Source organism: Mastomys coucha, unplaced genomic scaffold (genome assembly GCF_008632895.1).
Source record: "Mastomys coucha isolate ucsf_1 unplaced genomic scaffold, UCSF_Mcou_1 pScaffold9, whole genome shotgun sequence".
Taxonomy (NCBI): Eukaryota; Metazoa; Chordata; class Mammalia; order Rodentia; family Muridae; genus Mastomys; species Mastomys coucha.
This window is the reverse complement of record NW_022196915.1, coordinates 21,011,071-21,036,636: the sequence shown is the minus strand read 5'-3', so window position 1 is coordinate 21,036,636 and position 25,566 is coordinate 21,011,071. Positions and strand designations below refer to the sequence as shown.

The 25,566-nt window shown below is 40.1% G+C and overlaps 1 protein-coding gene across 2 annotated transcripts in view; it reads right to left on the bottom strand.

The window, feature by feature from the left end:
- Glud1 (glutamate dehydrogenase 1) overlaps window positions 1-25,566 on the bottom strand; it is a 36,255-nt gene that overhangs the window by 4,067 nt on the left and 6,622 nt on the right. Inside the window, exons 2-11 of one of the 2 annotated variants that reach the window (XM_031362902.1) lie at window positions 20,161-20,241; window positions 18,509-18,564; window positions 16,342-16,405; window positions 12,532-12,626; window positions 8,016-8,195; window positions 5,864-6,001; window positions 4,824-4,859; window positions 4,327-4,407; window positions 1,899-2,022; window positions 570-661 (exon numbers count right to left, since the gene is read on the bottom strand). In XM_031362902.1, coding sequence (XP_031218762.1) covers window positions 570-661; window positions 1,899-2,022; window positions 4,327-4,407; window positions 4,824-4,859; window positions 5,864-6,001; window positions 8,016-8,195; window positions 12,532-12,626; window positions 16,342-16,405; window positions 18,509-18,564; window positions 20,161-20,241 — 947 coding nt within the window. Of the gene's footprint in view, window positions 1-569; window positions 662-1,898; window positions 2,023-4,326; window positions 4,408-4,721; window positions 4,860-5,863; window positions 6,002-8,015; window positions 8,196-12,531; window positions 12,627-16,341; window positions 16,406-18,508; window positions 18,565-20,160; window positions 20,242-25,566 lie in introns of both variants that reach the window. The other variant, XM_031362901.1, reaches the window with a different exon arrangement.

Genomic DNA, 25,566 nt, shown 5'->3' with positions numbered 1-25,566 from the left:
AATGCCAGGGCCAATAAGTGGGAGAGGGTGGGGTGGCAGGCATGGGGAGGGGGAGGCAACAGGGGTTTTATTTTTGTCGTTTTTGTTTGTTTCTTTGTTTTTTGGAGGGGAAACTGGGAAAGGAGAAATTTACATGTAAATAAAGAAAATATCTAATAAAACAAAACAAAACAAAACAAAAAAACACTTTTATTTGTGCCTCCTGAGTTCTAGGACTACAGATTAAGTTCTCTTTGTAATATGTACACACTATTGATATATACTTCAAAGAATTGGTTATCTTTTGTAATCTTTTAAAACTGTGTGTCTATATAATTATCTCATATTTTCATAGAATTCTGTCTCAGGTTTACTTTTCAATCCTTCCTGATTGTGTTAAGCTGTCTGCTGTACTGCAGAAAGCTCCCTAGACAGAACTGCCATCCATTTTAGAATGGAATCAATGGCGAGGCATCGTTACATGATAGCATTATGGTTAACATCCTAATACTCCATTTAATCTACCTAGCCTGTCTGAAAGACAGGGCAAGAAGCATGTGTAAAGGCCACTCTGGTGTTCCCACACTCACCGATATCCTGTCCTGGAACTCTGCTGTAGGGACCACAGGAATAGTTCCGCCATGCTTTCCAAACTTTCTCTCTAAACTCTCTTGAACAGACACTGTAAAAACCCAAGAAATCAATGTAAGATAATGTTAATTGAAGAGGGAGGAAAGTTCTAAAGGTAGAACTTAAAAGTCTCTCTAACCAGCCGGGCAGTGGTGGTGCATGTCTTTAATCCGAGCACTTGGGAGGCAGAGGCAGGTGGATTTCTGAGGCCAGCCTGGTTTACAGAGTGAGTTCCAGGACAGCCAGGGCTACACAGAGAAACACTGTCTCAAAAAACCGAAAAACAAAAAACAAACAAACAATGTCTTTCTAACCTGTATATGTGTAACCCCAAAACTAGTGTTTTAGATATCTGTACCCCTAATGACATACAAGGGTTAATCATTAAATACCCAGCAAGGAGAACCTTGCCAAATTCCTATAGAAATGTGAATTTAGGTCACTGCCTTGTTTCCATAACACCCGTCACTAGGGTTTTCTTCCTCTGGCTTTGTTAAAAAGAAATGTTGAGGGAAGAGAAAGAACAGAGAGGAACATTCTCAGAGTGGCAGAGTACTGGGACACAGTTGGAGGTCTTGGCTTTATCTCAGCTGGATGAAAAATTCTAACAGCTGAGTTTAATGTGGTCAAATAAAAAGTATTACAAGAGGACTCAAAAAGGGGTTTCTACACATGGCAGATCTTCTGTAGTTAGTGTAGAAAGAACTGGTCTCATTGCATTTTTATAAATGTTAGCTAGGACTACTGTGAGAGTAACTAGAGACAGATTAGTAAGATCAGTGGTGGAGCTCATGTCTGAAAAGACTTTTTATAGTACCACTAATTTATAGATTATAGGTGGGGAAAACAACATTATAAAAGTTTGACTATAAATATTTGAGGCCTAATAATAAATATGTGGATTATTTACTTAAAAATGTGTACTCTTGGGCTGGAGAGATAGCTCAGTGGTTAAGAGTACTGACTGCTCTTCCAAAGGTCCTGAGTTCAATTCCCAGCAACCGCATGGTGGCTCACAACCATCTGTAAAGGAATCTGATGCCCTCTTCTGGTGTGTCTGGAAACAGCTACAGTGTACTCATATAAACAAAATAAATCTTAAAAAACAACAACAACAAAAATGTGTACTCTTGCTCTATGGCCCAGGAGACAGAACAACTGTTTTCTGTTCTTAGGCAAAGTCTCTAGGATTATCAGGAACAGACTTCTTAAGTGTGTATGTTTTCCCAGATCTTTCTTTGGCCCAAATGACAATGTTTGGAGACACAGACAAGATTTTACAAACTCACTGAGCAAGTGGTAGTTAGAGTCCCTTTCATATTTGAAGGTCAATCGGCCGTAGCTGACATGATTTAGATTCTTCAGCCACTCAAAATACGACACTGTCACTCCTCCAGCATTTAAGTAGAGATCCTATACACAAAACGTGACACAGAAAAACAGTATATTATATATATAACTTTAATAAAAAATTATTAGAAATCAATGAACTCATACATACACAGGTATGTGTGTGACTATGTATGTGTTGTGGTGCACACATGCAGATCAGAAGACAACTTCTGAGATTCAGTTATCTCCTTCCACCATGTGGATCTCAGGGGCAGAACAGATGCTGGACAAACTTGGTGCTTAGTACCTTTAGCTTCTTAGCCATCTTGTCAGGCTTAGGAACTCAATTTTAATACCAAGGTGGACTAAACAGCGGTGCTATGCCAACTTGACACAAGCTAGAGTCATCTGAGAGGGAAGCTCAGTTAAGAAGCTGCCTCCATAAGATGCAGCTGTAGGTAAGCCTGTATAGGGCAGTGGTTCCCAACCTTCCTAATGCTGCAATCCTTTAATACAGGTGCTCATGTTATGATGACTCCCAACCCAAAAAACTTATTTTTGTTGCTACTTCATAACTGTAATTTTGCTACTGTTTTTTTTCTTTTTTTTTTTAAAACATTTATTTATTTATTATATGTAAGTACACTGTATCTGTTTTCAGACACACCAGGAGAGGGCATCAGATCTCCTTACAGATGGTTGTGAGCCACCATGTGGTTGCTGGGATTTGAACTCAGGACCTTTGGAAGAGCACTCAGTGCTCTTAAGCACTGAGCCATCTCTCCAGCCCGTAATTTTGCTACTGTTATGATTTGTAATGTAAATACTTTTGGAGATAGATATTTGTCAAAGGGGTAGACACCCACAGGTTGGGAAACACTGCTACAGGGCCTTTTCTTAATTAGTGATTGATGGGAGAAGGGACCAGTCCATTGTAAGTGGTGCCAACCCTGGGCTGGTGGTCCTGGGTTCTATAAGAAAGCAGGCTGAATAAGACAAGGGAGCCAGTAAACAGCACTCTTCAGTTCCTGCCTCTTCTTTAGAGGATGAACAGTGCTGTGGAAATGTTGCTTTGGTTACTGTGTTTCACCACAGCAACAGTAATCTTAACTAAGAGATCGAACAGCACAAATGTATCTTAGAGATCACTGGATAATGTTGGTGATAGCTAGTTTATTCTTACCATGATCTCAGACTAAACTATCTGTCCACTAACCAGTGAACTCATGTCATGGGGCCTCACCAGAAGACAGCATTACCTTTGCCACTACCTATAGGCAGCCTATTTCAGTTAAGTGAGAGTTTTCTTTCTTTTTTTCAGATGCTAACTGCAAAGAGAGCTCTTCAGGGTCTACATTCAGTCTCAATAACCTCTTTGCATTACCCCAAATTCTGAACACATGTTACTTACAGTAGCCAATTAAGAAAGAAAAAAAAAAAAAGAAATGCTTCTGTGTGGGTCTGTGAGTACAGGTGCCATAGAGGCCAGGAGAAACGTCGGATTCCCTGAAGCTGTATAGGCAGGTTGTGATCTACCCACTGTTGGAGCTCTGAACTTGCAAGAGCACTACAGGTTTTAACTGCTGTGCCATCCCATCTCTCTAACCCTAAGTTTTCCTTTCTTCTTTTTCTCCCCCCAGTAAAACAGGAAGAGACATCAAAATGCATAAAGTTAGAAACTGGGTAACAAAACTTAAGAATATAACATAGGGGCTAGAGAGATGGCTGAAGACAGCTATAATGTACTCATATAAATAAAATATATAAAAAAATTATTAAAAAAAGATAATATAACATAGAATTGTATTTTTAGCACAGTACACATTTAACATAACTAGATTTCCTGAGGGTGGCATATACTCAAGTTACTGCTGGAAGCTAGAGAAAGTGTTCAGGATGCCAAGGAGAGTGGCTGGCTCTCTATACCAACCCTGCTTCCAGTCCTTCCCCCTTTCTTCTTGAGGTGCCAGAGATTGAACCTTGGACTTCGTGTATGCTCAGGCAGGAGCCCTACCACTTAGACCTGGCCTCCGTCCTGTTGCCATCATATTTTTTAAAAGTAAATGAAGACTAGGAATTTACCACAACTGTTGGGCGGTGGTGACCCAGGACTTTAATTGAAGTACTCCAGAGGCAGAAGTAGGCAAATTTTTGTAAGTTCAGGTGAGCCTGGTTTACACAGAGCCTAACCCTGGAACCCTAACCCTGAGATCCAGGACAGCCAGCGCTATACAGAGAAACCCTATCTCAAAAGACAAAACCAAACAATACAAAAAAAGATTTACCATAACTTGTGACACCAGTGGCTCATTTTCCTGTCAGTTTCTAGCAAAATAAAGTATGAATCCCAGAACATATATAATCTGAGGAACATAGGTGACTTACTGGAATAACCATGATGTTTCTTTCCAGGAAAATCTTGTCAGCCTCTGGAGTGGTTGGCCCATTGGCACCTTCAGCAATGATCTGCAAGAGAATTGAGGACATGCACAGATGCAGGAAAATACTATCAGAAAGAGATGTATGTATGTATGTATGTATGTATGTATGTATGTATATATGTATGTATGGGTAAAGGGCTAAAAGAAAGAATATCATTTCAGATAAAATTAAATCACTCTACCAAGCATATAAATTACCTTCTATTTGTCTGTTTCTCTAATTTTCTTAACCATGTATTGAAATTGGTGATGGTGGCAGAAATCACTGGTCAGACTTTCACAGCACCCCTTATGCCCTCCCACACTGATACTGCTGGCTGCTTTCCCAATGGCTTTTACCTTGGCTTTGACTCTGGGTGCATTGGATTTGGTCAACTGCTTCTCGCTGGCTGCAGGGATCAGAATGTCACAGTCAGCCTCCAAGATGCTTCCTTCATAGACCTTGGCTTTGGGGAAGCCCAGAATGGATCCATGTTGCTGTAATTGATTGGGAATCAGAATTAATGGCTGCCAACAGTTTAAATGTTAGCTTCAGTGTCTACTATAAAAATCTGTTTTTTTGTTTTTTGTTTTTTGAGACAGGGTTTCTCTGTGTAGCCCTGGCTGTCCTGGAACTCACTCTGTAGACCAGGCTGGCCTTGAACTCAGAAATCCGCCTGTCTCTGCCTCCCAAGTGCTGGGATTAAAGGTGTGCGCCACCACCGCCTGGCTTAAAAATCTGTTTTTTAAGAGCTCTTTGAGCGGGGCTTGAGAGATGGCTCAGAGGTTAAGAGTGCTCACTGCTCTTCCAAAGGTCCTGAGTTCAAATCCTAGCAACCACATGGTGGCTCACAACCATCCATAATGAGATCTGATGCCCTCTTCTGGGGTGTCTGAAGACAGCTACAGTGTACTTACATATAATAATAAATCTTTAAAAAAAAAAAAAGAGCTCTTTGAGAATCAGATATGGGGACTCATATCCCCTGTATTATGGATGCTGAAGCACAGAGAGTGTTGTGAGTTTGAAAGCGGGCTGGGCTGCCCAGGGAATATGAGGCCAACAAAGCGTACACAGGAAGAGGATGTCTCAAAAACACCCTACCAATACTTGGAAAGCAGAGGCTAACTGACCAACCTAACTTGAATTAAAACAAAACACCCAGCCCACCACCCAAAGATAAAACCAAAAGGGAGAAGAAATATAACGTAAGGTTTCTGTCACCAAGCCTGATGATCTGAGTTCAACCACCCAGGAGCCGTAGGAGAAACAACTCCTGCAAGTTGTCCTCCGACCTCCACATATACATGGCGGCACTAAATATATATATATATTTAGGGTGAGATGGCTCAGTGCTTGCCATCAAGCAATGTCCTGAATTTAAGTAAGCCCTGGGGCCCATATGGTGGAAGGAGAGAACAGACTCCTGCAGGTCTGACCTGCATTTGGGTCTAACCTCCAACTGTAAGCCACAGCACATGACTATACCAGAATAACATACCAACTTGAAATCTTCCAGTTCTTTTGGGTCAATACCATCCGGATTCCATATACTCCCATCGGATTCTCCAACACCAACACATTTAGCACCAAAACGATGTAAATATCTCATAGAGTGCAGGCCCACATTACCAAATCCCTGTGAAGAACAATTATGTACGACAGTGACTTAGTACAGATAGTATGAGCCATTTTTGTTTTGTTTTGTTTTTTGTTTTTTGAGACAGGGTTTCTCTGAGTAGTCCCGGCTGTCCTGGAACTCACTCTGTAGACCAGGCTGCCCACCTCTGCCTCCCAAGTGCTGGGATTAAAGGCATGCGCCACCACTGCCCGGCAGTATGAGCCATTTTGACCAGCATAAATCTATATTCTGCTACTTCAGAAGCAAGTCTTACAATCCTTTTGCTAAAAGAAGCAATGCTCTGGGACGGTAGATGGCTCGATGGTAAAGGTACTTGCCACCAAGTGTATTCTGATGATCTCAGTTCTATCCTAAAGACCCGTACAGTGAAAGGAGAGAAACAACTATCATAAGTTGTCCTCTGGCCTCTATGTGCTGTGGTACACAGATACACTACATATTCTTTTTTTTTAAAAAGCAGCAATATATTGATCGGCTTTCTCAATAACAAATCTCTATGATCAAAAATCTGAAACCCGGGCTGGTGAGATAGCTCTGCGGGTAAGAGTACTGACTGCTCTTCTGAAGGTCCTGAGTTCAAATCCCAGCAACCACATGGGGGCTCACAACCATCCATAATGAGATCTGATGACCTCTTCTGGAGTGTCCAAAGACAGCTACAGTGTACTTATTTATAATAATAAATAAAACTTTGGGCCTGAGTGAGCGGGGCCGACCGGAGCAAGCAGAGGTCCTAAAGTTAATTCCCAACAACCAGATGAAGGCTCACAACTATCTGTACAGGTATAGTATATACTTATATACATAAAATAAACAAATCCTTAACATAAAAAAAAAATCTGAAACCCAATTTTCTGTTACCTATGAGACTGAGCCCTGGAGTAGTTTAATGTGGATAAAGAAATTCTTGTTTATATAAAGAAATGGCAAGGGCTGGTGAGATGGCTCAGTGGGTAAGAGCACTGACTGCTCAACAGAATGTCCTGAGTTCAAATCCCAGCAACCACATGGTGGCTCACAACTACCCATAATGAGATCTGATACCCTCTTCTGGTGCATATGAAGACAGCCATAGTGTACTTAATTATAATAATAAATAAATCTTTGGGCTTGAACGAGTAGGAACTGAACGAGCGGAATTGACCAGAGCAAACAGAGGTCCTAAAAATTCAACTCCCAACATCCACATGAAGGCTCACAACCATCTGCACAGCTACAGTGTACTCATAAAATAAATAATACATAAAATAAAAAAAATCTTAGGACAATAATAGGACAACTCATATCCACACAGTACAGTGGTCTTATGACTGTATGTATAAAGGTATAGTACTATTTTAAGGTAATGCTAATCCTAAACCTCTAAGTGAAATACAAGTTAACAAGAGACAGATTTAGGTCAATGTGAGAATATTTCTGCATGCTTACTACTGATTTATAGTTGACATCTTTCCCTTTCTGAATGCAATTTTATGCTTAAATGAGGACCAAAAGAAGTTGGTGACAGCCATGTATTTAATAGCTAATAACACAATAAAGCCGAGCAGTGGTGGCACATGCCTTTAATCCCAGTACTTGGGAGGCAGAGGCAGGGGGATTTCAGTTCAAGGCCAGCCTGGTCTACAGAGTGAGTTCCTGTATAGCCAGGACTATACAGAGAAACCCTGTCTCGAAAAACCAAAACCAAAACCAAAAACAAAAAACAAACTTCACTTTGAAAACAATCATTCTAAGAATCCAACAAAATTTCCAAGAGTCCAATGTTAGTGCTATAAATTGAAAAATCTTTAAAATTGTAATGCACATCAGTTATTGTGAAAATAAAACCTGGGGCTGGTGAGCTGATAAGTAGATAAAAGCATGTGTATTTAAGCCCAGGACCTGAATTGAATCCTTGGGATTTACATGATAGAAGGCCTGACCTGTTCTGATCTCTCCACCCTGCAGCATGTGTCTTCCCACATAAATAAATGTAATAGCAAAACAAAACAAAGCCCCCACATTGTTTTACCTGAACGACAAATGTCTTATCGCCAAACCCTGGTGTCATTCCTAAAATGCTCATGTAAGAAGCTTCATTGATGAAGTTTTCAATTCCATGGAAAACACCCCGGCCAGTAGCAGAGATGCGCCCGTGGATGCCTCCTTGACTGATGGGTTTTCCAGTAACACACGCATGTGCATTGATATCCTGTAAGAGAGGGCTAGAGATGTAGTTCACAAGTACAGTGCTTGTTTTCCTGAGTAAGGCTTGAGGTTCAACCCTGGTGCCATGTTTAAAAGAAAAAAAAATCCTGTGAGAGTAAAGAATCATCATTTAAGGAAGAATTTAGATCTCTTTAGGGACATGTCACTGACCTTGAGCTTGGGATCCTTGTCTCAGCCTTCTGAGTGCTGGGATTACAGGCAAGTGCCACCACAGCTAATGCTAAGCTCTGTTTCTATGATCAAGCCAATACAACAAAGTACATTCTTGTTAACTAAGCACATTTTCATTAAGAGTGTGTGCATGTTGGTGCTGTGTGACACTGCCTGTAAACCCAGTGTTTGCTGAGGCAGCAGAAGTTCAAGTTCAAGGGTGCCTTGGTAATATAGTAAGACTATTTCAAAACACAAAATCTACAAGGGTTTACAAATCTCTGAGTATGTGTGAGTTATGTTTAAAGTTCATATTCACCAATAGGGAGGTATCTTTTCTAACTTTCTGTCTGTTCTGCGGAATCTAATAAGGTAGGCTGTTTTTCACATTGAGAGAAACAGTTTAGGAATTTAGTGTTAAGCATAAATAACAATACCATAAGCATATATGTAAGTCAGCTTGAAGCTATTACTCCTTTACTGAAAACCTAAGCCGTACGAAGTTAGGGTACACATTCCACTTGTAAGTACCATAAGATTATCAATACAAAAAACAAAATGCAAAAAATGCAGAACCAAAAGAAGAGTTGTAATTTTCGTGAATGGAAAGATACTGTGAATTCTGCCAAATTTATTTTGAATTTTAACATATCATTAAATTGGTAATACATACATATAATCTTAGCACTTGGGTTAAGGCAGAGGCAGGAGAATCTTTTGAGCTCAAGACCAGCCTGCTCTACATAGTGAACTCTAGCACAGCCAGGGCTACACAGTAAAATCTTGCCTCATAAGAACATCAAAAGATGACATTCAAAAGAAAATTTTAAAATGGTGTTCATGGGCAAGATGCAGAAGCACTAATAGATCTGCAAAGTGGATGGAGGGGTGATTTCAATCTCACCACCTGCCCTTACCATCTTTCAATTAAGGCTGTGCATCAAAGAGGCATGGTTAGAAAAACAGGGTCTCTGGAGCCCAGGTAAAGGGCTCACTTGGAAAAGCACTTTGCTGTGCAAGCATGAGTGTCCCTGGGCTTGCTGGCTGGCCAGTGTCACTGAGCTCCAGCTTCAGCAAGCTCCTGCCTTAAAAAGTAAGGAGGACAGCAGTTGCGAGGACAACGTTGACCTTGGGTAGCACATACACACACAAAAGAAGAAAAAAGGGTTTGGGAGCATTTCCTTTCTCAAGTACTGCATTCTAGAAACACAGCAAGCAGACCACTATGGAACAGACACACCCACTGACCACTGAACACAAGAAATGAGAGGAAGTATGATCATATCTAGAAAGCCAACAGAAGATGAACAATGAATTTTAAACCAGTGGCAAAACATGCCTGCTAAGTGAATTAAGTTGTCCACTGCAATAAAGTGATCAACTTCATCCCTACCCAGAAGTCACTTGATTTTTACTCTTATTATTTAACAGGAATTTATATTTTTTGCACGGAGAACTTGGAATTGTATTAGTTATACACTTACTAACAAAAAGAATGAAAGCACTTTTGAAAACTAGGCAGTCTAGTAAAAGTTCTTAGTAGTTTTCCCACAGTTCTCTTTCATGAATAATTAACACCATGAACTCAGAATGGCAAAGGTAGTGCCAAATGGTTCTAAATTGTGGAAATGCAAATGCTGGGGCTGAAGGAAATACTGTGGGAGGTCAGGCCTGGTGCCAACTGACTCCCTAGCATACCTAATAGAGGTATGGGATCATGTCCCAACACCATATTGCTAGTAGGGTTAGATCACCAGGAATGCTAGATTTTTAACCTTGGTTTGGGTCTTTGGATTTCCTATTAGTTGAAAACAGAAGAGCTTTCACCAGCTCCATCCAAGGTTTCTTTGGTAGAGCCTCATAAAACTTTATGCTGCCACAACTGTGTAGGAGCTATGAGTAACAGCGCACTGCCTACCAGCTTGCAGTGGTTAGCACAGAACCCAGCTCAAGAGCAAAAGAGCTCAACTAGCACTTTTTCAACCTTTAAACTTGTGGTATACAAGTCAGATGCAACAATGAAGGCTCAAACTTAGCTGTGACAAACTCAGCTCTTTGAGTGAAGCAGGATAGCTCTAAGTTTCTGTCTAAACTGGGCTATCTAGCAAAATGTTTCTTTTTTTTTTAAAGATTTATTTTTATTTATTTCATGTATGTGGGTACACTTTTTTTAAAAAAAGATTTATTTATTTATTATATGTAAGTACACTATAGCTGTACACTGTAGCTGTCTTCAGACGCACCAGACAAGGGCATCAGATCTCATTATGGGTGGTTGTGAGCCACCATGTGGTTGCTGGGATTTGAACTCATGACCTTCAGAAGAGCAGTCGGTGCTCTTCCCCGCTGAGCCATCTCACCAGCCCCAAAATGTTTCTTTAATAGTCTTGGGAAGAAAATAATGTTTCCTTACATGAGGAGGCTAAGGCAGAGACTCTCAACTCATAAAGCTGGTGGGCGAGGGAGGCAGGACTGACTGTGGTCCAACCCAGTGTGTGACATCTCTCTTCCAAAGCCTAGCTTCCCAGTAGGACCCTGGAAAGATCCCCGATTCCCTAGCCTCTTACTCCCTGGAAGGGCTGTATTTCTCTTACACGGTCTGCCTTGCACACCAATGATTCTGTGGCACATATCCAGCTAACTAACAGCCAAACCAAAGTCTTTTCCCAGGCAGCAGATACCTTTCAGACCGCTTTGCTTCTCTTCAATGGTGCTCTTCTTAGCTGGAGGCTTTACTTGATGTCCCATTCCCTCTTTCATACCCGCCTGCTGTCTGGGATCCTCTATCTAGTCCTCAACAATTCCATCTCCCGCTAGACACAGTGAAACACTGATTATAAGTTCCTCATGGTATCTCCATTTTTCAGGACAAAGCTTGATGTCCTGGCTGTCCTTAACAGGCAGTGACCTGGCAGGAGCTCTTTAGTCTTTTGTCCCACCCCCCTCTCCTACTGACTGTGTAACACCCACTCCACTGCTTTTGAAGTTCACTGGCTTCTGCACTTCAGGACTTTCTAGATACTTCTTTTTGCCATCCCCTTCTTCTCCTCGACACGAGTCTTTGACTTTCAGAGCTCAGACCATACTTCCAATAGTTCTGGTTAGGCACCACTATCCTTTTTTATAGTTTTGAAACAGCTTTCACATTTATGCCATTTGTAGTGTGTACCTGATTTCTACTTAGTGTAAATGAAAAAAGTTTCCTGAGACAGGATCTCTGTGTATAGTCCTGGCTGACTGGGCTGGCCTTGAACTTGAGTCTCATTTCCCTCTGCCTCTAGAGTGCTAGGATTAAAGGCAAGCACCACCATGGACTCCCAAATCCCTTTCTAACTCACTCATTCAACTTTATGTTCTTGTGTTCTGTCTCTCTCCTCTCAAAAATAAATAATCTGGGCATGCCTTTAATCCCAGAACTCAGGAAGCAGAGGCAGGCAGATCTCTGTGAGTTTGAGGCCAGTCTGGTCTACAGAGCTAGTTCCAGAACAGCCAGGACTATACAGAGAAACTTTGTCTGGAGGAGGGAAAGGAAAAAAAAAAATCACCTCTCTTCTTAGTTTATGAACATCATTTCCCCGGGTTCCTGAGCTGTGAAGATGGGGCTAGTGTCACAGACTGCTACTCTTCCTGCAGGATTTGTCACAGCAGTCTCTTCATCGTCAACTAAGCCCACATCAGGACTTGGCATCTGTGTGGTTCACTTACCTCTTCTGTCACCTTTACACATGCATGCCTTACCTGCAATCTCAGCTGTTCTCTTCCTCTTATCCCCCAAAGCTCCAGATGTTGACATTCAATCAGATTTTCAAGGTCTAGCCCAAATATCCCCTTCAAAAAGGCCTTCTTTAAGAACCTACAAGTCTACCTTTATATTACACCATTTCCATGCCTTAGCTCCTCTTTAAGTGAAAGTACTTTTGAGGGGAAGGCAGAACTGAATGTACCATCTATTGCTTTAACAAGTGAGCTGATTGGTAAGGATCTGAGCAAAAACCCAGTTCATGCTCACTATGCTTATACTTCAGACTAGAAGGGGCAAAGTAATATGCATATCAAATGTATATTAAAGGGAGATAAACCCAGCAATTACCAACTTCTCCTTAAATCAGACAACTCATTACTTCTGTGAACAGCAATGCAGGAAGCCTTGGGTTTCAGTGGATACTCACATAGTGCCCTATGGTGCTGGCATACGTGTCAGCGATCCAGGACATCTCCCGCTCACCCGTGCTCATGTCTGGGGCAGGCACATCAATGCCAGGACCTGGGAGCACAGGGAAAGGGCAGTGTGCCAGTTTTTAAGATAAACTTATCCCAAACATAAAGATGCTTGCAATTCTCTAAGAGAACAATGTCACTGTGGCCAGAAAACTTTATATTTCATTTTGGTAACAAACTGAAGTTATAAAAATATTCATTAAATGTCTCTTTTCTATGAAACTTATACACATAATGTTATGTCACTATTTTTTCTGCTAGAATTTACTCTGCTGTATCTGGAAGTTACCTACAGACAATAAATTACTCCTGGGCCTTCAGGGTATGGTGCTGGCAAATGTTTGGTCTCTCAACCTCAGTTTCCTTAACTGTAATTAGAGATACTGTATCATTTGAGCACTATAACAGGATCATCCTGGTTATTGAGTAGATAGGCAGGAAGAGCTAGCTCCTTGTTGGCTGAGGTCTTCTCACTAAGTAGAAGGGATGGGGAGGTGACACTGTCACTCATGGAGCACGTCTGTTAGCCAGTGTGTCAGGTGCAGCGTTTAGTTATCCAGAGCACAACACCTACAAAGTAAGGCTGAGAATAACAACTGCTCCTGATAATAACGGTACCGTGCTGCCTCTAACACCGCTGGGTATGGTAAACTTACTGAGTGAGCAGCTCATGCAGTAAAGCTCATTCCAACTGTAAAGGGAGAACTATGTAGAATGCTCTCAAAACCAAAAGATAAAAGACAATTATTTAAGATGCTAGTAAGATTTGGTACAGTACAAAGAAGTACTAAATAGCCATGAAAAATATTGATTTAATGACTTGAAATTATCATCAAATTCACTATGTGGAAAAAGATAGGCTTCACACAGCCACATGTTTTCATTTATACAAAACTCTATACCCTTCTTCCTTCCCTCTCTAACTTCTGCACATACATGTATCTGTCCCCTTCTCTCTCTATATTTATATATATGTATACAGGTGGAGTAAAATGAGTATCAATAACTTGTTTACTATGTTCTTGCATTTTTGCATTGTAGCTTTCTATAAACCTTTAAGTCAAGGTTCAGGTTTTATGGCCCCACTAAATCTGTCCCTCCACACCCTTGTCTCTGTAGTTTAGGCATTTTTCAATCTCAGGAAGGTTAACCTCCATAACCCTGATTTCCACATAGAGCTGCAGGAAAGACTTTCTAGCCTCATCCACTGATGAACCTGTCTACGTGTCTGGTTTGTTTACTTTCTATTTCTCAAGGGTGATATACTTGGGCTACAGGTTAGCACAACTTTGCCAATTTACAATACATATTTATTTCTTAAGCTAAGACAATTGCTATTAGATCTGTTTAGAAATAACTATGGAGTATTATCTTAATTTTCAGCAGCATTACTTGCTTCGAAACAATAAATATGAGTTAGTAAGTCTGAGGTAAACTGTTTGTTAATCAAAAAGACATACTGAAAAGACACAAAGACATGACTGTTGACTGATAAGCTTGCATTTCACAAGTTCACAAGGGGAGCAAGGAGAAAATCTACTAAAGATTAGCTTAGACAGGCTAAGGATAAGACTGACTTCCTACTATGGCCTCATGGAATATGCAGATTACAAGTACTTTCTGCACTATGGGTAAATCCTTAAATCAATTTTGTTTGAAAAAAAAATCAAATTCTAATAGAACATGCACATAAGGGAGGGGTTGAAATCAGGGTAGTTCTGGTGTATGGAGACACAGGGACTATGAGGAACCTGTAGGGCAAAGTTACAGTTGATAGGTAACACACACACACATATACACACACAAATGAGTATTTCTAGGCTTTTCCAAGAATCTGAAGGGAGGAATATTTTTCAATTTGTTCTGTGAGGCTGGTATTACTTTATTGCCAAGTTTAGACAAAGAAATCGTAAAGGGAAAAAACAATATCCAAGTTTAAGCTGATACTACTGTACAAAAACAAATAGTCATAGTAGTCTACAAATGCTAAACATTTATTTCCTTTTGTATGGGGACAACACACTGTATTAAATATGCAACATCTTGCCCATATGGGTTTGATCATAGAAATTACTAAGTATGCTAACAAAACAAAACAAATCAAAACAACCAACTCAACCCGCCCAATAAATCATTATCCCTTATAATAGCATCAAAAAGACTATGTAGTTGTCTCTACTATTGAGAATTATGAAGCAATGGTTAAAGAAAATAGGCCCAATAAGCAGAAAGATGTCCATGTTTATGGATTAGAATACTTAATTTGGTAAATACAGAAATATCCTCCCAAATGGCCTCTATATTCAACACAATTCCTATCAAAATCTTACTTTTCCTCCTCTACCCCACTCCACCCATACCTGACCCTAAACTCCCAGTGTTAACAGGGTAAGAATTCAGACTCAAGTCTGATGGTGAACCCTGTAGAAAGGGAAGTGAGAAGACAACAGATAAGCTTTCAGCTTGCCTTCTACAAGCAAAGGGACCAAATATCAGACTTAACGTCTGTTTCCTTCAGAGTTCCAATGAGTTACTTTTGGAATTGTCAAGACTAACAACTACGCTGAAAAAACTTATGAAAATATGGCAATAAATATGACTGAGTGAAATTTAAAAAACTCAAGGATGTTAAAATATAACTAAGATTTTAGGCTAAGAGCAAACATGCAATTCAAATAACCACAAAGGCATCACCAGGCTGGAATGTGAATTCACCATCTTGAAATCAGAAAGCATCCCTGTAGGCATGAGTGAAGTGCTCATTAGCTTCTGTTGGCAGAATGTCCCTGGGCAGTGAGGCGCAAGGAAAATCCATAACAGTGATTGACAGATGAAGCATGTCAAGAACCCTAAAGACTTTAGACAAAATCTTTTAACATCCTAGCCTTTTCTAGACTCACTCCTGTATTAATTCATTTATTTCATACTTTACTTCCTAACAACAGAGCAAGTTTCAATATGCAGCTTAATTTCATAGGAGCTTGTCACTTGTGGAAGAAACATGGAGGAAAAAACAAGCATAGGAAAGCAGAGTTAAGAGGATGGTGTGCTCAATCCCATTTCAGCCAGTTTCCCTTTACCATTCTACCGAGTAACCTTACTTATTTAAGTTAACCAGAGGCCTGCAGACCAAGAAATATAAGGCAAACTACTTAGAAACTGAAGAGTAAATAATATGTACACGTCACAAATAATATTCATATCTCACAAAGAATTTATCAACACAAATACCAGGCAATAAGAATATCAAGCAGGTGGAAGTATCCTTAGAAATGGAGCGTGCTCACAAAAGCTCCTTTAACTGACTTGAGCACTCCTCAGAGATGCTGAAGGAGAATGGAGTCACGAGATCATCACATCAGCCGAGATCATCACATCAGCCTCACTGCCACCTCCAGTAATGTAAGGGACCAGCTAATACACATTAAAAACCACTAGCTTCAAATGAAATCAGATTTTTTTCACATGGTAAAAATACTGTTATAAATCCAGTATTTAGTAGTCACGTTCTTTCTCATGCTTCAGAAAAGGGTGTGACAAAGGCAGAAAAGATCTCTCCTTAGTGTCCTTGTTTCACACCGCAGCGAGAATCTGATCTTATTAAAAATAGGCCAAGATGTGTCTATGAGATCTATAATGAAATCTGGTTTCTAGAAGGGAAAAGACAATTATACATAAAAGTTTATAAAAGCAGGAGTTTAATCAAGACCATTACTTTGTAGGTGTTTCACTTTATAAGAAACACATAGGGCAATACATACCAATAAAACCCTTCTTTGCTAGCTCCATGGTGAACCTCCGTGTAATTTTTTCTAATTCATTATCCTACAGAGAGAAACAAACACACAAAGAAACACATCTTTGATGTAAAGATCAAGTGGAAAGAGGATTTTGATCATGTTTTCTATGAAAAGAACCTTCCCACACCCCTAGAACCAACCACCTGTGGAGCAGGCACTTCTATTTACTTTTCTGAGCCATAGTTTTACTATGTAGCAGTCTAGGCAGATCTTGAACTCACCATGTATCTCAGACTAGTAAAGAAAACTAGTGGTCAATAATCCTAGTATAAAGAAAAAATGATTTCTTTTTTTTCTTTTCTATTTTTTTTGGGGGGGGGGTTGTTTTTTGAGACAGAGTTTCTCTTTGTAGTCCTGACTGTCCTGGAACTCAGAGATCAACCTACCTCTGCTTCCAAAGTCCTAGGATTAGAGGAATATACCACCACTGCCTGGTAAAAAAAAAGTGATTTTAAAAGGCCTGCTTGTACTATAGAAAATTCTATATGGGCAACCCATGAAACCCTGTCTCAGAATAAAAAGTAAAGAGAGGGTTGGGGAGACACAGCTCAGTGGGAGAGCATCTGCCCAGCATGTGAACACTAGAGCCTTGGTTCAGTAAAGGCATGACTGAGAGTCTTACTGGCTGGCCTTGAACTTCCTATGTAGTCTAGACTGGCTATGAACTCAGAGATCCATCTACTCCTGCCAGGCATGGTGTCTGTAACTCCATCACTGGGCACACTGAGGTAAAAGAATGTAGAGACAAATAAGGCCATATAGGCTATATAGGGAAACTTTGTCTAAAATGTGTATGTGTGTGTGTGGATAATGCAGAATATGACAGCACATCCTACAATCCCAGTACCTAGGAGGTAAAAAAGTCATCCTAGGGTATATAGGAAGTACTGGGTCAGCCCGGGCTTCAAAGTAATAACACCCCAAATCCCCCTTCTTTTCGGTTTCTGTCACTTTCTCTCTCATACACTCACACAAAATGGTTATAGCTATATAGATCCTGAGGTGGTTTGAATAGCAATGGCCCATGGACTCATGTGTTTGAATGCTCGGCCCATAGAGAGTGGCACTATTAGGAGGCGTGGCCTTGTTGGAGGAAGTGTGTCACGGTTTAGGCGGGTTTTGAAGTCTCCTATGTTCAAGCTGGGCCTAGTGTGGCAGTCTCCTTCTGCTGCCTGTGAATCAAGATGTAGAACTCTCAGCTTCTTCTGCAGCACTGTGTCTGCCTGCATGCTGCCATGCTTCCTGCCATGATGACAATGGACTAAACCCCTGAACCTGTAAGCTAGCCCCAATTAAATGTCTCCCTTTATAAAAACTGCTGGGGTCATGGTGTCTCTTCATAGCAATAAAACCCTAAGACAGACTCCAGAGTCATGCCTATACTTTCATTTAAATGTTAAATTTTAATATGGATGTGATGGCTTATGCCTGTAACCCCACGTCTCAGGAGGACTGCAGTGGATGAGGTCAATCTGGGCTATGTAGTAAATCCTTGTCTCAAAAACAAAACAAAATCACATGCAAAAAGTGAGACAGAGTTGGGATTTAACATAGATGCTTAACATAGGCATAGGTTAAGAGAACAACAGTTAAAAAAATCAAGATACATCCAAGTGTGTGGGTGTGGGCTTCTTGAAAAGGTTACAGAGATAAACAAGACACCCAAGTATAGGTGATAGTGTGTTCAAAGAAGTCATCAAATGGTGAATTTCAGATAGAATAAAACCACAGTTAACCTCTGCAGCAACCAGTTTTAATTAACTTGGGACTAATAGAAAAAAACATGATTTTTACTAGGTAAGTTATTTGTTGCTAAAATAAAACCTTGATATTAAAACTTCTGATCAAAATCTTACTCATTTTTCAATTTTTAGTTTTCTACGATAGGGCTTCTATGGTAGCCCTGGCTATTCTGGAACTTACTATATAGATCAAGCTATCCTTAAGCTCAGAGATCTGCCTGGCTCTGCCACCTGAGTGCTTGGATTAAACTACATCAGATACTTTACAATCAATTCAATCATTATCTGCTTTCCAATTCCTCCAGGAAAGCAATGGAAACCATTCATTTCACTGGCATGATGAACACTTTTAGGCCCTATGTGGACAATACCAGTTAGATACTTACTGTATAGTTCTTGGGATTGATCTTAACACCTGCTTTAGCACCTCCAAATGGCACATCTGGAAGAGAAAAGTGAAAGATACTGTTCCATAAAAGCTTAAAAAAATATAAAACCAGAAAAGTACTGCCAATAAAAGGAGAACAATACTATAAAGTATTTGTTTCTGAAGTACTCTTGCATTTCTGATTTTCTTACTTACCTATACACAATTAGTTATCTTGAGGATGGGATCCAACCCTAGACAAGAACTTTATGTTTCATATGTACATAAGCTACTGGTAATGATGTAGGACATTTTACTGTTGCTTACATTCTTTTATTTGTTTGTTTGTTTTTCGAGACAGGGTATTTCTGTGTAACCCTGGCTGTCCTGGAACTCTCTCTGTAGACTAGGCTGGCCTCAAGCTCAGAGATCTACCTGCTTCTGTCTCTAGAGTGCTGGGATTAAAGGCGTGATATTACTGCATGGCCTGATACCTACTATTTGACAATAGTTCACCTCATAAGATTAGGTATGGAACACTATTTTGGTGCTCACAGTTTCAGATTCTGAATCATTTCAAGACAGGGTTTCTTTGTATAGTCCTGGCTGTCCTGGAACTCAGATTCACCTACCTATATCTGAGTGCTAAGATTAAAGGCGTGAGTCATCACTGCCCAGCTACATACATGACTGTTTTAATTCTAGAAAATTCCCAAACTAAATCCAGTGCTGGTAAAGTGAGTGCCTGTCTAGATGAAAAATGCCCTGGGTTTAATTCTCAACATCACAAGAAAGCATAGATGTTAAACTTGAAATGAAATCTTACTGAACAGGCATTATAATGCTAGCCAGGTGTTGATTATATTTAATCAGTATTCTACTACTTCTAAGAGAATATTGTATTTACTTTCCTTCTACTATGACTTATTTATAGACCATGGATGAGCATTTAAAACAAGGATTTATGACAAGAAAATCCTGTTAGCTTTTATAAAAATTTCATTGTTTTAAGTTTGGAAATGATGATAAAGTTCTTATTTCTTTAATTATCATGTTCTCCTTGGTAATATATATTGCATTACCTATGTGTTACAATCTATACTGATGTATAACTGCAATGTAAACACACAAATAAAGAGGAAACCAGTCTATACTTCCCATAGCCCTTACAGAGATCCTAAGCAACAAAATACGTGTGTTATAATTCAGAAATAGAGAAGACTATGAAAGAAGGTAAAAAAACCAGGTCAGGCTTGGTGACATACACCTTTAATCCTAGCATTTGGGAAGACTTCTGAGTTCAATGCACGACTGGTCAAAGAGTTTTAGGCCAGCCAGAGCTATATAGTTGAGACACTATCAATAAACATACAAATAAAGCCCTTTTGAAAAACAAAAACAGTTCTGTTAAATATTTTTATAGCATACTAAAAGTAACCATGGGGCCAATGAACTGGCTCAGCAGATAACTGTCTCAGAAGCTTGACAACCTAAGTTTGATTCTAGGAACTTGAGAAAAGAAGTAGGGGAGAACCCCCTCTACAGTGTTGCCTCTGACTTCCACACACATCATTATAAACACAGTAATAAAAAGAAGAATTTTAAAAAGTAGCCATGCATATCCACATTTCCCCAAATAGCTGTTAGGCATCAGCCAAGAGGGCCACTCACCGACCACTGCGCACTTGTATGTCATTAAAGAAGCCAGCGCCTTCACTTCATCTACACTCACGTCAGTGCTGTAACGGATACCTAGTGAGATTCATTTAAAAAAGGAGGGAAGACAGAAATAGAATTACATTTACAACTTCTGCTAAGTTAACAATAATAGCTATAAATTAAAAACGCCATACTCTTATTTTTCAGACAAGCTACTTCTATAAACAACCAAAATTCCTTTTTTTTCTTTTTAAAGTTTTTGAAATAGGTTTTTCTGTGTAGTCCTGGCTGTCCTAGGACTTGCTCTATATACCAGGTTGGCCTTGAACTCAGATCCACCTGCCTCTGCCTCTGTGCTGAGATATAATACTTGAAGTATCTTATGTATAAGGGCATCATAAAAGGTAAAATGGGAAGCTGGAGAGATGGCTCAGTGGTTAGGAACACTGTTCTTCCAGAGGTCCTGAGTTCAATTCCCAGTAACCACATGGTGGCTCACAACCATCTATAAAATGGTCAGATGCCCTCTTCTGGTGTGTCTGAATACAGCTACAATGTATTTATTATATACATAAAATAAATAATTCTTAAAAGGTAAAAAGGAAAAGCTGCTAATTAGATACCCCAAAGAAGTTACAGAATGGACATTGAATTAATTTATTCTGATAGCCAAGAGTGATCATGAAGACTAATTTTTGTTTAGAAGGAATTCTTAGAGGGCTGGAGAGATGGCTCAGTGGTTAAGAGCACTGACTACTTTTCTAGAGGACCTGGGTTCATTTCCCAGCAATCACATGGTGGCTCATAACCATTTGTAATGGAATCCAACACCTTCTTCTGGTGTGTTTGAAGACAGCAACAGTGCATTCACATACATAAAATAAATAAATCTTAAAAAAAAAAAAAAAAGAATTCTTAGAAAGAGATTTAAAGACAACTAGTACTCGAAAGGCTCTCAGCCTGACACCCAGCATTGCAAAAACAAATGAATGTATGCCAGTGAGATGCCTTAGCAGGGAACAATATTTGCCAGTAAGCATAATTACTTGCCTTCAATTCCAGGAACCTATCTGGTAGTAGATAACTGATACACAGGTGCTATGGTACCCAACATACATACAAATTAATCAATACCAAATCAAATAAACAATGATTAGCCGGGCGGTGGTGGCGCACGCCTTTAATCCTAGCACTTGGGAGGCGGAGGCAGGCGGATTTCCGAGTTCGAGGCCAGCCTGGTCTACATAGTGAGTACCAGGACAGCCGGGGTTACAGAGAGAAACCCTGTCTCGAAAAACCAAAAAAAAAAAAAAATAAAAAAAAAAAAATAAACAATGATTACTTCTCTTCCATGTATGACTTAAAAATTATTAATGTTCTCTTATTGGAACGATAACAGCCAGAGATGTAGAGTATAACAATACAAGTTTCCACTGAGGATCTACAAGGTCAATGTTAAAAAGTATTAGTGGGGGGCTGGAGAGATGGCTCAGTGGTTAAGAATACTGACTGCTCTTCCAAAGGTCCTGAGTTCAAATTCCTGGCAACCACATGGTGGCTCACAACCATTTGTAATAGGATCCGATGCTGTCTTCTGGTGTGCCTGAAGACAGCAACAATATACTCACACACATAAAATAAATAAATAAATCTTAAAAAAATATATTAGTGGGGCGATCGGTGGTGGCACACACATTTAATCCCAGTACTCAGGAAGCAGAGGCAGGAGGATCTTTGAGTTCAAGGGCAGCCTAGGCTACAGAATTAGTTCCAGGACAGCCAGGGCTACACAGAGAAACTGTCTCGAAAAACAAAACAATGCAAACCAAAACCAAAACACGTTTCCAATAGATGAACTTTTTTGTTTGTGGAGAAAAATTTCCTCAGCTACACCCATATTAGTCACACCATAGGCATTTTTCTGCAGACTATAAACTAATGGGAAACTTCTACTAGAGGTGAGTTACAGGAGCGTTGTCAGGAAAGCAGAACAAGCCCTGGAGCAGACAAAGCTAGGGTAAGAAAGGAGCAGAAGGTAATGAAGGCTGTGTTACTTGGGGTTAAGAAAGTTTTCTTTGCAAACTTTCTAGTTAATCAATCATATACAGGTGCTTTTACTACTACTGGGCACAGTAGTAATAACACAAGCTCTCAATGTAAACCCCAGTAAAACAAAGATACCCAAACTCCAGGAAAGCTAGTTGTCTTCTCTCTGTGATCCAAACCCAAAGACAGCCAGTCACTAACCTTGGAAATCCTTCATCACATTCAAATAGATATTTAAGATACTTATGTGAGAACAGGACTACAAAAATGTATATATACTGTGTTAAATTAACTAATTCAGTACACTGAGAAATTAGCACAATTGGAGTAAATGAAGAGCAAACTGTAATTCTAGAAACAGAGGAAGGAATATTGTGATTTTTTTTTTCTTTACCCTAAAGTATCAGAGGCCTGTTAGCCTGTATTGCCACTGGCATTATTGTGTTTGGTTTGGGGCAGCAATGTTAGTGAGTTTAGTAGATCAGCACTAAGAGATATGGGTGGATGTAGAGGGTTTTAACCCAGAAGCAGGAGCCCCAAGGCCACCTGACCTAGAGTGGCCAATGGGTCGATTACAGAAATGTGGACTACTAATTGGATGTCATCAAGAGCCTCAAATGTAGGGCCATGTTCTGCCCTGCGCTCTAGTCTAGCAGAGAAAACTACAAATACCACCGTGATGGTGTTCATTATTTATCAATTAGGGAAAAATTGGAAGGGCAAAGCCTTAGTGAAGGCTCCAACTGTTGTGATGAACAAACTACCACCATAAAGAACTTAGGGTGGAAAGGTTTTATTTCAGATTACACTTTACACATTGCTGTTTATCATCAAAGGAAATCAGGACAGGAACTCAAAACAGGGAAGGAATCTGGGGGTAGGAGCTGATGCAGAGGCCATGGAGAAGTGCTACTTACTGGCTTGCTCAGTCAGCTTTCTTATAGCCACCAGCCCCGGAGTGGCACTGCCCACAATGAGCTGTGCCCTCTAACATCAATTGCTAATCAAGAAAATACACCATAGGCTTGTCTGCAGACTAATCAGGTGAAGGCATTTTCCCAACCAAGGTTCCCTTTTCCAAAATTACTCTGGTTCATGTCAAGTTAACCTAAAACTTGCCAGCATAGGCAAAGACAGAATGAAAAGTTTACCACCACAGGAAACTTTGAAATTAGACAGTTTATTCTTAAAAAGTTAACAGTAAGTTTGACTTCCAAATTTAATACTAATGAAATACAAGAGATATATGCAAACTACACATGGTACAAACACTGTTCTAGTCTTTACTATTACTTCTTTTTTATTATTTCATATGCCTGGGTGTTTTGCCTATATGTATGTCTGTGGGTCATGTACATGCCTGGTGTCTGTTGAGGGCAGAAGGGGGTGTCAGATCCAAACTGGAGTTAGAGGTGGTTCTGAGCTTCCATGTGGGTGCTGGGAATTGAACCTGGGTCATCTGCAAGAACACCAAATACTCTCAAACACCGAGCCCTCTTCCAGCCCCTCTAGCTTCCATTTTAATTACCACATGATCCTCAGCATGCTTAGAAATCTGGTGACCGGTAGACTCTATTTAGTTCGGGCTGGCCTCCGTTGCCTGTGTGCCAAGATTATAGGCCTGCACCAACATATCTACCTGTCACCCAACTTTATACTCAGTACTTTAGCATCCATCAAACCTGTTGGGGATGAAAGGTAACTAAGTCACTGTTAGAAGAATGTAAAAGCACAAATCAGCTGGAGTAGATAGATGGGCAAATCAATACCCAGGAAACTGAGGCAGAAGTCCAAGCCCAATACAAGGCTGGACAACACAGTAACATCTAGTTACAGGGTGAGAACACATCCCCAAAGAAAACCAGGGTCAGAATGATGTTCAGCAGGTAAAGGTGTTTGTAGCCAGAAGTTCCATCTCTGGGATCCACATAGTTGAAAGGGAGGACCTGATTCGTGCAAGTTGTCCCCAACTCCCATGCACATGCTCCAACCCCACATAATAAGGAAATATAAAACAAATTAAGTCGCACAAAAATGAAAACAAAGCCAAAGCAAACCAAATCTTCTACCTCTTCAAAACAGCTAGGATTGCCATGGTGATAGAGAAAAACAAAACACCAGCTCATTACTTAGAAAACCAAAAAAAAAAAAAAAAAAAAAAAAAACAAAAAAAAACAAAACAAACAAACAAACAAAAAAAAAACAAAAAAACCCAACAAAAAAAACCTAAGTGAAAACCACAACTGACAGCTTGACATTTTCCACCTGTTTCTAGTTGAATCAAAACCAAACACACACTCATGTAAACTCCATAGCTACTACCTTTTTCTATGATGAATCAGTAACTCAACATTTTTGGGAACTTAAATGTTTTTAAAAATTACTTGAACTGGGATCTCCTTAATGGGGCATGGCCTATCCACCCAGAATTCAAATTCCAGTGGTATTCTAAACTATCTACTTAATAAACAGGAGTCCTAGGCTGTGATTGTAGCTCAGGGGTAGAGGGCTTGTGCAAGGCCCTGGGTCTCATCGTGAGCACAGAAAGCAAAAGAAAAGGAGGGAGGTAGACGGGAAAGGAGGAAGAAACCAATTAACTTCCCCTGTGGTGCCTAGGCACCGCGTCTAAGAAGGCAGGAAACATAGGCTCCAAGAACTGCTAACCCACTTGGAAGAGACAAACTTAGGCTTCTTGGGAAACAAAGTTTAGCTTCTTCATTAAAAATTTAAATTAGGTCTTACATATGACTTTTTTTTTTTAAAAAAATTATAACTTAAGTCACTTGGTTAGCTTTTTCCTTTGTGAGTGGACATTCTCAGTCACTTAAATCTGTATCCTGGGAATTTATTTAAATCTTTCCAAATAATCTCTATGCATTATAACCACCAACAATATAGCAATCTTATATTAAGTCTTGTGCATAAAGCTTGCCTTATCACCCCAGATGAGAGATTACGCATTAAAAAAAGAAAAGAGGGGGCTGGAGAGATGGCTAAGCAGATGCGAGCACTGACTGCTCTTCCGAAGGTCCTGAGTTCAGATTCCAGCAACCACCGGTAATGAGATCAGATGCCCTCTTCTGGTGTGTCTGAAGACAGCTGCAGCAAATTACAAGTGAGAGGGGCTGGAGGGAGCGGGGCGGAGCAGGTCCTGAGTTCAACCGCAGCCACACACATTATGGCTCACGGCCATCTGTACAGCTACAGTGTACTCATACACATAAAATAAATAAATTTAAATAAAATCTTTAAAAGAAAAAAGAGAGCTGGGAGGTGGTGGCGTACAACTTTAATCCCAGCACTTAGGAGGTAGAGGCAGGAGGATTTCTGAGTTCAAGGCCAGCCTGGTCTACAGAGTGAGTTCCAGGACAG